Genomic DNA, 13,781 nt, shown 5'->3' on the forward strand with positions numbered 1-13,781 from the left:
AATGTCGGTCGAATTGACCGATCCAGTTTTGATGTTAGGGTAGAGAAAATAACATAAACTATAAGGATTTAGTAAAAAAAAAACAAAAAACGTTTGAAATGCATTTAGCAGGTTTTAGGGATTACACAAAGGAAATTTGAGATGACGAAAAGTATTTTTAATTTTAACATGAAAATTACTTTGCACATGGACTATTCAAAACAAATACTCAATATATTCATGGACAAATCTTTATTTTATTAAAAGTACTTCACTAAGGAATATGACTTTTTGTATGTGAAAGACTTGTAATATTAACTGAAAGACTGCCAAATTTCGTGAAAATATACCCAATATATAGAGAGTTATAAGTATTAAATTGATGTGAACTTTAAACTAGTACAGAAGGTCACGTGACTCGGTCAAATCGACCGACCCCGTGTCGAAAGATTTAACGAGTTTGGCCTGTATACAAACCAAACCTTTTTCTGTAGGAGTTTCCACTCGCCCACATTTTTTTTTTTTTCAAATGTTCAAAAAACATATGGCATTGGAAATATAGGGGTGACTACTACGTGTCTTCAAAGGAACTCTCTTGAACGGCCCGGCATGACCAGGTGGTTAGGGCACTCGACTCCAATCTGCGGGTCGCGAGTTCGAATCCCCGTCACACCAAACATGCTCGCCCTTTCAGTCATGGGGGCGTTATAATGTACGGTCAACATCCCACTGTTCGTTGGTAAAAGAGTAGCCCAAGAGTTGGCGGTGGGTGGTGATGACTAGCTGCTTTCCCTCTAGTCTTGCACTGCTAAATTGGGGACGGCTAGCGCAGATATCCCTCGTGTAGCTTGGCGCTAAATTCAAAACAAACTCTGTTGAACGCCCCTGTATACAAAAGTTCTGCATGATAAGCTTGTAGAAAGACAATGGGCCTAAGTGTTGCAGCGTGTGGCCGTGTCACTTTCTTTAGATGGTCTCTACCTATATTTCAATTCGCATAAGTCAAATGCACGAAAAAAGGTTGGTGGGGTTGGGGAATATAAAAGTTCAGTTTTTCAACGTCTCTGATTCCGACAGCAAGTTTCTAGTAGGCTATAGTACGTTTCTTTTTTGACCGTTTAATTCACACAATGTACTACAGATAATAATTAAACTAATACATTATTAGTTAACTTCCGTTATGTTAATATACCTTATAAAAATACAGGTCCACCTTATTTTTATATGATAAATAACAATTCCTTCAAAAAATGTGTACTTAAGTCACTTTGCACATCAAATTTCAAACTTTTCTGGGGAAAGCCTTCCTCCATACGTGGTTGTTTGTTTGTAATTAAGCACAAAGTTATTGCCCCACCCCCACGTGGACAGGAGTCTGAAAGTAAAATATCCCCATTTCCTGGTTTATACTCAACATATTCAAAGCTGCATGGTGTTAATATATATGAGGCTACGTAATTTTTATATTCCGGTCTTCTTCTATATTTCAGGTCTGAGGCCATGAGGTTAAAACTTAAATACAAGGATCTGAGGTACATTCAGGTTAAATATCACTATGATGGAGTCAGCGAAGTTTTTAGTAAGTACATCAACAAATTAAAACTTTGAAAGTATATTCAGGATATAATTATTGTGTGAAAATACTTCGTAGTTTGCTTTTTCATTGTAAGTTTGAAATTTTAAAGGAAATTTTTAAGTATTATTCCTACAATGAATACTAATATGCAATCACTGAATAGAAATTTAAAAGCAATAATACTGAATTTGTTAAAAGTAACTTAATGAATTTCCTGTTAACGAATCGATGTTTTGGGTAATATATATATATATATAGTACTGACTATTATATGTCCATATAACTACATGGTGTAGATGGATCTTCACCAGATTTGGTATGGAGGTTCAATAGGTCCATGGGGAAATACATACAAATTTTCAGTTTTTATGAGCGTTTTTTCCATTTCTTTGCTCCCTGTTGATGGATCTTCACCAAATTTGGCATGAAAGTTTGTTGGGTCCAGGGGGATACAGATTTTCAGTTTTGCATTTTGCCGTTTTTATGTGCGTTTTGTACAATTACATATAAGGGAAGCAACTTTTCATGTCCTAAGAGTTCATTAATCATGAACTTACATGACTTCCGTCCAGGGGACGGGTACTCCAATTAGTATATAAATATATATATATAAACTAATTTATTACGTTCCCCAAAATTTTATTGAAACCTGAAAAATTATATGTAAAGTAGATCATTAGTAATATATATATATTACGACAAATAAAATTTCACTGAAAAAGTGAGGGCCAATATTAGTGTTATTTCTATACTTTTTTTTAGGTAAAATTGGAGGATCGATGGGACTTTTACTAGGAGCTAGCGTCATCACGGTTATAGAGGTTTCTTTGTTCTTACTAAAGAGGGCGTTCCAGAATTTTTGTAGCTTTCTTTGTTGCTGGTGTTGGTGTCTGAAGAACAAGTAGAATTTTACTAGAAAAATTAGTAATTACGTACAAGAAAAACTGACACACTTCTAAAAAGAAGGCGCTAAGTTAATTCAGATTAATAACAGTACCACAAACTGCTGCCACCTTTCGACACAACCATATTAATCACAGAGAGGTATTTTAAATAAAAAAATACATGCTCCAGATGATAAACATATATATAAACATTCAGCGATTGTCATGGACACTTACATAAAAAGTTTGATACAATAGAGGGAGCTTTTTATTACTATTTTCAGCTTATCTGGTCTAGCAATACCAAGGACAACGTGGCAAAATTGTTTTAAAGTTTTATCCAAATCATATCATCATTAAAACTTTACTTTTTGTAAACTTTTTAGATGTGTAGGTAAACTTCATATTTATATTTCTGTCAAATAAAATGTCTTAACACCAGTTTTCTGGTTATTGATAAGTAGTCAAAATTTAAGTTAAAACTAGTGTTTATTTGCATGTAACGTAATAAGTGGATTCTAATAAAAAGTTGATAGTTTTTGTTGCGTTGACAATGATTTCTTTAATAGCTTTATGAAAAAAAAAGGAGAAAAGTTATCTTGCATCGTCTAACACGTTTATAAATTTGGAAATTATATTTATAATTTTTATGGTGTTTACAGAAAGTTCAAAGAAGCAGTTGCGTCGTGGTGTTTTATTTATTGGTTTAGTTTTAATAACTTTTAATCATTATCAGAAGCGTGCTCATTTTGTATGGGATAATGTTTTAAAAGAGAAAAAAAGAACTTTCCTTCCCCAGAAAGGTTTATCATCCCACTTCTACATCAAGAGTATTTACGTTACTATCACAACTTCAATACAAGTGAAACCTGATAACCTGATATATATATATATGTTTTTAAAATATTCAAATATTTTTAGCTTGCACGGTGATTTTTGGGAATCGTGTGCTATGTTTTTGGTAAACAGCTACATTGTTAAACAAATAGCATATAGTTGTGCTTTACAAAATTATCTAGGGTATAATACAAATGTTCCCTTTTGATAATGGCCCCTCCAATGTCTAAGTGGTAAGCTTACGGTTTGTAATACTAAAATTAGGGGTTCGATCACTGCAGTGGGAACATCAGAGATAGGCCATTGCTCAGCTTTTTGCTTAACAACAAACCAAACGATGTTTTGTCTACGGTAGCTCAACGGTAATTGTGAGGGCTTATAACGCTTAAATTCGGGGTTTATCCCCGCAGTGGACACATACCAAACTTTTTGATAATTGAATCATTGTAATTTATTTTGAGTATAATTATATCATGTAACTGTGAGATGGAGCACACCACGTGACACGCTTTCGGAACTATAATGACTATAGCTATAACCTACAAGTATTAAAAGTATATATCGTAGTAACTGACTGCAGAATTTTTTAAATACATTTATAACTTTTCGTTTGTTATCGAACAATAAACAGTAAGGTTTAAAATATTGTAATGCAACAAAATTCACTGAAAAAGGTAGCAATTTTAACATAAGTACGGGAAATTTTAATGGCGGAAAGCTCTGTGTTTTTCTTATTCTAAGTATGCAGTGGCCCGGCATGGCCAGGTCGTTAAGGCACTCGACTCACAATCTGAGGGTCGCGGGTTCGAATCCCCGTCCCACCAAACATACTCACCCTTTCAGCCGTGGGGGCGTTATAATTTACGGTCAATCCCACTATTCGTTGGTAAAAGAGTAGTCCAAGAGTTGGCGGTGGGTGGTGATGACTAGCTGCCTTCCCTATAATCTTACACTGCTAAATTAGGGACGGCTGGCGCAGATATCCCTCGTGTAGCTTTGCGCGAAATTCCAAAAACAAACAATTAAGTATGCAGTGGATGGAACCCGGTCACGATGTTAATCTAGGCCTAACGCTCACAAATGTGAAGCTGTGGATAGTATCCGGTCATAATGCTAATCCAAGCTTAACGTCAACAAACATGAACATAACATTGCTATAAAAACCCCAAAATCATTTTATTTCCAGCACACACATAAGATAAACACGTTAGATGAATCATTAAATACGAAACCTGAGTGCTTTCGAAAGATGGGCCTTCTCAAGTCGTTTCTGAAGAAGAAAGGTAGGCTTGTCGACATTAAGCACGTGAGGCTAATTGTCCACCTTCTACTTCGTTGTGTAGTTAAGGAAATGTCAATCCGTCTGTCAACTTGGCTTTTATATCCAGAAAATATTATTTTCCCAAGAATACATCCAAAACTTGTAGAATAAAAGAGTGTTAAGTTAAAAAAAATATTCAAAAACAAAAACTAAATTTGGTGTTATAAAGCCATTTATTTCTAGAATTAGAAAGTAACCTAGCCAACTTCCTGAGTTACTTTAGTGACTAAGACATGGAGATATATGTGGCTACTCATAGATCAGTTGTGTTTATACAGAAGTAACAGAAACACGCCACAAGAAATAAATCAAGTGTACTGAGACTTTAATCAGAATCTGTTTTAGACATATGGTTGGAGATACATAATTTTCTTTTTCAAGTCTAGAGTTGGATAATGTTAATAACTTTACAGAGTTCCTTATTAAACTTAACCTTCGATAGCTAGAGTAGTATAATCAGGATTATTTTGTTTAAATAATGGTCTCATTAACTTGCCTTTAAAATATCATCCACAACATATTATTAAACATTGTTAATCAATAAAAGGCACTCTACTATCTTTGTTTTCCTTTATCACTGTTGACAATATCATGTACTTCTCATTTTATGGTGATGTGATGTAAGTTTTCCTGAAATAATTTTTAAAGAGTTTCAAAAATCTTAGAAGGTGCTAATTGATCGAATCTACAAGTAGCCAATTGTTTACTTAATGCTAATCTGTCCTAAATATTTACACTTGTTATTGTATACTGTTGCTTTAGGTGTCTACTTTTACCAAATGCCAAGTCTTTTGGTTTATATGGAACAAAACAGTTGGTAAAAAAAATGGAATGTATTATCATATTGACAGCTAAACAACAAAATACAAGAATCTTTAAACTTGAGAATGTCTGTTTCAAAACATTACTCTAGAGGTTGAAAGATATTTTTTAAATAATAACAAACAACTCACACTGTTTACAGAGAATTAATAAAAACAAAGGAACCAAAAAACCACTGAGACTACCACTTGTAGCTTCTGTGTTGTCTGCATTGGAGATGTATTAACAAAAAGTAAAAATCTGTTTTAGCTCTTCCAAGTAGCCTGTCCCATAAAAACAGAAAAGGACTAGTAATTATCCCATGCAGGTTTTCTGTCTAAAAACTGTGGGAATGGAAACTTTGACAAACATTCAGCTTTTTAACTCTAAAATTGTGAAATAAACAATAAATCTAAGCAATGGACAACTATTTCCAAATGAATCATGTTAATTTTAGTATAATATTACACAGTTATTCATTTCAATGAAATAAAAATCAACAGGTTCTTTAACTTGTAAACACAAAATTCTCCCTTACCTGTTTAAAAAATGTTAAATGAAGGTGCTTCCATATTAGATGATGTTGGAAATTGATTAATAAATATTTACCTCTACTCTATTGAATTATGGATTATCATGATATAATTGACATACTTTAGCTGATACATTTTATGCCTTTAAAAAAAAATGTCACAGATCATCTACACCAAAAAACTTGTATAAGCTCGGCAAACATGGTATTGTAAGAAATTATACTGAAATGCTTTAATGTATACAACTATTCTTGCTCATCATTGTAATCACATGATTCTGATGGCACAGAGGGGGGTGGGCAAACTTTCCAACAATGAAAAATACTGGAACCTATATACTGAATAACCAGTTACACAATGAAATCATTATACCTTTCGTTTTTAAGTGGCATGCTTATACCAGAGTGTGTGGTAACAAAATAGTACATAAAGTCACTTACCACAGGGAATTCAAATATTAATGTACAAATACAAAAATATTGAAAGGTATGCATCATCATAAACTATGCGAGTTTTCAAAAATAATAGATTTACCAAAAGTGTGGAGGTGCCTTACCTTCCATCAACATAAACCCAGTGACTGTAGTTACTATTGGAGTATTTCCAGAAGTATTTGAGGTTTATCTGAACTGCAGGTTTTATAACAATCTGAACACCTAAGGAACTGGAAGAGTGTGTCTAGTTCAAGAAAACTACTATAGATAATGTTCAAAATCTTGTTTCTGCAATAATACTTAATAAAAACGCAAAGACCAAAAAAAAAAAAAGACAAGTATTACATTTAATTGTTTAAGTAAACATCACATAAGTTTTGTAAACAAGCTCACTGAAATACACCTTGTTTACAATATAGCAATTTCCAAATATATTATGCTAGTTTGAGGACAATAATCTCATTTCCAATTTCCCAGGAATGTTGTTTGATGTCAAACAGTAGAGAACAACACAGAAACTAGAGGTCACCAATTAAGCATTTTTAGTAATTCGTAACACTAGTTGAAAAAAGGAGCAGCTTTGACTAAAGTGGCAACCATCACAGCAGCTATAGACACTTCCACCACAACACACCACAAGGCAACGTCTGAGTCTTGAGCATGGTATAATGAACAATGGCAGTGAGTGCCTTGAGACTTGAACCAGATCACCACTTTTGTTGTTTCATTTCAATGATAAGAAAGAGCAAAAGCAGTGAGACTACAACATACATTAACAGAACACATGCTCTCTAATGAACCTGAGGCCAAAAAGTGAAACGATTTGAAGTTTATTTCACTAAGTTTTAGTTCACATTTCTTTCTTTTGCTAGAGGCAACTTTAGATGACCAATGGCCATATTAGGAGAATGACATTCTTCAGCAAGATTCAAGTATTTGTGCACACAAGGGGAGTATATTGACATGACACTTTACTTGTAGACAATGGTAAGATTAGGAGAACGATATTCTCCAGTAAGTCTCATGTGTAAGTAACTAGACCCAACCCTTATTGTTGAAAGCAGTAAGATTAGAAGAACAATATTTTCAGCAAGTTTCATGTGTGAGTATATTAACACAACACTTTTATTGTTGAAAGCAGTAAGATTAGAAGAACAATATTTTCAGCAAGTCTCATGTGTGAGTATATTAACACAACACTTTTATTGTTGAAAGTGCTAAGGTTAGCAGAACTTTGTTCTGCAGCAAGTCTCAAGTGTGGGTATATTAACAGAACACTAACTGTCGACAATGGTAATATTAGGAGAACCCTCTTTCTTCAGCAAGTCTGGAGTGAGTATGTTAACACAACACTAACTGTTGACAGTGTGGTAAGAGTAGGAGAATGATATTCTTCAGCAAGTCTCGAGTGTGAATACACAGACACACAACACTTTAATCGTTGACAGTGGTAAGGTTAGGACAACAATTTTCTTCAGCAAGTCTCAGTGCGAGTATATTAACACAATACTAACTGTTGACAGTGGCAAGCTTAGGAGAATGATATTCTTCAGCAAGTCTCAGTGCGAGTATATTAACACAACACTAACTGTTGACAGTGGTAAGATTAGGAGAACAACATTTTTCAGCAAGTCTCAAGTACGAGTACATAGACACAACACTCACTGGCCAAACTGATGTGAAGGCTAATTTGCATAGTGATCAAATGAGCCAAGGTATTCTAATGCTGCTCTGTAGCAAAACTGGTACTGGTCCTGTATTGTAAAAAATAAATAAAAACAAATGAAAGCCTTCTGCAACTACTACATAGTAAGATGCATAAAAAATCATAAGCTTTTATATATTAATGTTTTAACAGAATCATAAATTGGTACATCTTAACAAACTCATAAACTGATAAATGATAGCATGTTAATAGAATTATAAACTGGTACACAAAAATGTTTACAGAATCATAAACTGGTAAATGGTAACATATGAACAATCATAAACTGGTATATCTTAAAGTCACAAACTGATAAATGGTAGCATGTTAACAGAATCAAACTAGTACATCAAGTGTTAATAGAATCATAAACAGGTACATGGTAGCATGTTGATAGAATCATAAACAGCTACATAGTAGTATGTTAACAGATTCATTAAACGTTATTCAATAAATTCCTGCATAGTAATATTTTGAAAGAAAAATAGTTACATGGTAATATGGAAACAGAGTAATAAACTGTTTGTTAGCATATCACAAACTACTACACAGTAATGCGTTAATAGGATTATAAACTACTACATCCAAGAGAACTTCATAAAGTAGACTAGTTTCTTTCAGATGATACCTAAAACTATTGGTTGGCTGCAAGTAAGTATGAAAAGCAAATGTTCACAAAATTGCCATGGAATACCAAAGTTATTAACCCTGTTATATTTTTTTAAGTCAGTGTACCATTTGAATTCATATGAGAGAAATGTTTCATTAACAATAAGCTTAGTTACAGTGGTACAGTACACAATTATGAAATTAAATAATGCTATTACCTTAAAACCAAGATTACTACTAACAACCCTATATGGAAAGATTTATAATTAGGCTATAGATATGTCTACACATCTGCAAATCATACAAAAACAGAAATTCTAGTAGAATTTACTGATTTTTGAACAAATGTGATTTTCAGAAGTGCCAATAATGGCACATAATTCTGAAAGTACACAGAGATTCAGTTGTACTTAATGTATAACAGGAAAGATGCAACATTATGAAGAATGAAAGCCTAGCAACTTTAAGAGTGTCAACTAACATGTGTCTGTACTAAACATGCTTACCTCTGTCTGAACCATTCCTGGTCGTTGGGTCCTCAGAGTCCGGACTGTCTGGAAAAGGTCCACAAATCCCTCATACTGCATCTTTTCCAATACAATACTGAGGGTGATGAAAACTCCAGTTCGACCAACTCCAGCACTGAATCATTAAACAGTTTGTAAGTTGTACAAAAATGCTTAAATTGACAATCCACCACTGCATTCAAGTAATTATAAAAAACGTTTTTTACTGCAATTTCTGATCAAGTAGGTTGAAATTAGTTTCAGAAAAACAAACAGATAATTTCATAATTCATGGATTAATGAGGAATACAAAATCTATTTCAAAAGTTATTTACATCTGAAAAATCTTTAATTCATTTTATAATTACAGGCACACTTAAGAAATGTAAACTTTTTTACTTTCAGAAATTGAGTATGGATAATATTTGAAATTTATAAATCTTTTCCATTACCTAGAAATCCTAATTTATTTCAATGATATGTGAATCATTTGTGAAATTAATGTTTTTAAACTTTTCCACCCTTAAGAAATACTTAAAAGTTGAAAACTTAAGGAACAGTGGAAAGTTTTCACATCTGCAATGTAAGTCTTCAGGAACAGTGGAACGTTTTCACATCTGCAATGTAAGTCTTAAGGAATACTTGAAAATTCTCACTTCTGAAATGTAAGTCTTCAGGAACAGTGAAAAGTTTTCACACCTGCAATGTAAGTCTTAAGAAACAGTGGAAAGTTTTCACACCAGCAATGTAAGTCTTCAGGAACAGTGGAAAGTTTTCACACCTGCAATGTAAGTCTTAAGGAACAGTAGAAAGTTTGCACATCTGCAATGTAAGTCTTAAGGAATACTTGAAAGTTCTCATACCTGCAATGAACGGTAATCGGACCTTCTTGACCAAACTGCTCTTTAGTCTTGTGAACTTGTCCAATGAATTCAATAAACCCTTCTCCTGACTTGGGCACACCCTGTTCTGGCCAATCAGTGAAATGAAATTGACGAATTGTTCTTGACTGGCCATCCTAAGTTTCAACAAATACTTATTAGATCATGCAAGAAACATTTCATCAGTCACAAAAGTAAAAAAAACTTTATACACAGTTATCCAAAACAACTTTACTGCAAAACAACTGTCTAAAACTAGGAATACAGCTTCCCCAATGACCTGATTAAATCTTCAACACAGAGACCAAACTGTTATCCACATCTACACTCCAGGCCAATTTACTTTGCTTTAGAAACTTCTGTAGAATAAATGATGCACAATATGAGTAAAATTGTTGGTATCCCAACATGAGTACATCTATTTATATTTAAAAAATAGGTTAAACAATCACCAAGTTTTTTATATTTTTATTTTAAAAGGATGATGTTTAGTTGTTTGTTTGATGCTTTATGGCACAAAGCAATGAAGTTATCTGTGCCAAACAACCGCTAAAAACAGTGAAAGTAAAATGTAAAAATACAGCGAATTAAAACCAATATATGTTGATAAAAGATTTATATATAATTAAAAAGACCTATAGTGTGTAAAAAATTAAAAATACAATCTAATCGGACAGTGTCACCATTATCAATGACACTGTCCAATGTCAGGGGTAAACTCTTAGAAAACACGTGTATAAAATGGTACCACCACTCACTGTCGTAATGACGGCACGACAGTAAAATGTGGGCTATTGTGACTTGAGTGTCACAATAGCTACACATTGGTGGGTCAATACCTGATAAAAGAAAATGAAGGGTTAAAAAACTGTGATCAATGCTTAGCCTTGCCAGGACTACTTTCTCCTTCCAATCCTTACAGAAGCAAGACAGCCAAAGACCAACAGAAGGTTTGATCTGGAAAAGCTTGTTATGACGTTGGTCACCCCAAGTCGACTGCCAACTGGCACGAAGCCATGCCTTGAAGACAGGACCGTAGTCCATGTATGGGACAGGCATGGCCGTGATGGCACCAGAGCAGACGGACTTAGCTGGGGTGTCAGCGAGCTCGTTCCCATGAATACCGACATGGCCAGGGATCCAGAAAAACTGGATGGAAACAGAAGATAGAGAAAAGTGGGCCAATCGGTGTTGAATATCAACGAGAACAGGGTGAGAACTAACGTTAAGCGTTTCCAGGGCCAGTAGAGAGCTCTCTCTAAGAGAATCAGTGTAAATAGTACAATTACTGTACTGCATAGCTTCTACATGATCCAGGGCAAGAGAAATAGCATACAACTCGGAAGTGAACACAGAAACTGTAGAGGGGATCCTGTGAGCAACTACCAAGCCACAGCACACCATGGCAGAACCTACAGAGTCACTCAATTTCAAACCATCTGTGTAAATAGGAAGAGAAGAATGGCTCGAAAGATGTTCAGCAAAAAGAAGATGGTACTTCCAATCACAGAAAGGTCACAGGAAGGGATGGTAATAAGCCATGGTGGAATGGGCTGATCATTGGGGACAGCAATGTCATCCAATGCCAGACCCAATTCAACCAGTTGTGCCTGGATACAAAGGCCAAAGGAAGGAATAGCAGACCATCTGTTCTGAAAGAGCATGGCACACTGAGGAAGAAAGACACAATCCCAGGTGGGATGCTGTGGTAAGGATTGAAGCTTGGTAGCATATTGTAAAGAAAGTTGCAAATGATGGAGGTGAAGAGGAGGTTCGTGGGACTCAGTGTACAAACTCTGGACTAGAGAAGTGCAAAAAGCACCAGTGCAGAGCCAAAGCCCCAGATGGTGAATGGAGTCCAGCATCTTCAAGGCCGAGGTTCTGGCAGAACCATAGACCCATAGTCCAATTTCGATTGAATCAGGGCACAATAGATCCTGAGCATAGAACATTGATCCACTCCCCAAGAGCTGGAAGAGAGGACATGGAGGATGTTCATAGCCCTTGCACACTTGACACGTAGCTGTTGGATGTGCAGAATGAAGCTAAGCTTATGGTCAAAGATAAGCCCAAGAACTTTGCCTCAGGGACCACACGAATAACTATATTGACAAGATGGAGCTCAGGATCGGGGTGGAGACCCTGTTGGCTGCAAAAATGCATGCAAACGGTTTTGGAAAAAGAAAATTTAAAGCCGTTTGCAGTGGTCCATGTCAACAACCAATTGAGGGCAGTCTGAAGCTGCCGCTCAATAAACCTCATGTTCGACGACTGACACGAGATGTGGAAGTTGTTGACATAAAGCCCAGTCGGAGGAAGATTATTAGTGTTGGCATTAATTTTAACACTAAAAAGTGTGACACTCAAGACACAGCCCTGAGGGACTCCAAATTCCTGTGGAAATGAACGGGAAAGAGCTGAACCCACACAGACTTGGAATCGCCTGTTCAGTAAAAAGTTTTGAATAAAAATGGGTAGATGGCCACGCAACCCATAGGAGTGGAGGTCCTGCAAAATTCTATACCTCCATGTGGTGTCATAACCCTTCTCGAGATCGAAGAACACAGAAACAAGGTGTTCTTTCTTTTTTCAAGTCGAATCAAATGATCCATTGGGGAGTGCTGTCGACGGATCCCACATTGGGTGGGTGAGAGGAGCGTGTTCGATTCGAGGAACCAAACAAGACGAGCATTAACCACCCTCTCTAGGACTTTACAAAGACAACTAGTCAAAGCAATGGGACAATAATTAGAAGGAATCTTGGTATCCTTCCCAGGTTTAGAAAAAGGAAGCATCAGGAAAAACATGTTCCTGCCAGATCTGGTTAAAAAATAACCAGAAGAATAGCAAGTGAGGCAGGAGAGAGATGGTGCAACATCTCATAATGAACATCATCAGGTGCAACTAATGTACTACCAGACCGATGAAGAGCAAGTTTGAGTTCCACCAGTGTAAAGGGGCGATTATAATCATAGAGACGATCGATCCAAAAGGAAAGAGGAGATTGCTCTGCCTGAGATTTGATGGCCAAGAAGGCAGGGGAAGAAACAGAAGAGCTAGAAACACGAGAAAAGCTGTGGCCGAGAGCATCAGCAATGCTCTGGACATCAGCAACTTCCTGGCCATTGGAGAGCAAGATGGAAAGGATGGGAAGCATACCTCCCAGTGACTTTCCAAATCGTGTTCCATACAGTTTTGGAACTGGTGGTAGAAGAGATTCTAGTAGTGAATTTAATCCAAGACTCCTTTTGGCTTTGATGTCGAATCTGCCAAGCATGGGCACACTGATAAACAATGCGGTTAGAAAGAGAGGGATACCATCAGAAAGGAATCCCAGGCCCGTCTTTGAGTCTTCCGTGCCCCCTGGCAGGCAGGACTCCACCATGGATGAGGATACCGTGGAAAACGTGTCGAAGTCTTTGGAATAAAATGAGCATCTGCCTGAATGATACAGTCAGTCACTGCAACCACACAGTCATCTATTAATGGCAGACAGACGAAGGCAGGATCAAGTTCAGAGAGAGAGGTGAAAGATGGCCCGTCAGCCTGGTCCAGCTTCCATCGTGGCACTCGGGTGTCATCGACCATAGCCAACCTCTCTCATAATGATAGGAAAATGTTCACTGCCCCGTGGGTCACTGTCGACCATCCAAGAAAAGCAAGTGAAAAGTGAAGGGGAGCAAATCGAGAAATCAATATCAGTAAAAGACCGACT

At 36.1% G+C, this 13,781-nt stretch overlaps 1 protein-coding gene across 1 annotated transcript in view; it reads right to left on the minus strand.

Annotated features, from left to right (window-relative positions):
• Window positions 1–4,751: 4,751 nt before the first annotated feature.
• The window catches only part of LOC106467911 (tyrosine-protein phosphatase Lar-like), a gene marked incomplete at its 5' end in the record, with an annotated part of 67,597 nt that continues 58,567 nt past the window's right edge, over window positions 4,752–13,781 (minus strand). The window contains 3 exons of the mRNA XM_013928297.2: window positions 4,752–8,119; window positions 9,186–9,321; window positions 10,049–10,203. Coding sequence (XP_013783751.1) covers window positions 8,051–8,119; window positions 9,186–9,321; window positions 10,049–10,203 — 360 coding nt within the window. The remainder of the gene's footprint in view (window positions 8,120–9,185; window positions 9,322–10,048; window positions 10,204–13,781) is intronic.

The sequence above is a fragment of the Limulus polyphemus genome, unplaced genomic scaffold (assembly GCF_000517525.1).
Source record: "Limulus polyphemus unplaced genomic scaffold, Limulus_polyphemus-2.1.2 Scaffold2792, whole genome shotgun sequence".
NCBI lineage: Eukaryota > Metazoa > Arthropoda > Merostomata > Xiphosura > Limulidae > Limulus > Limulus polyphemus.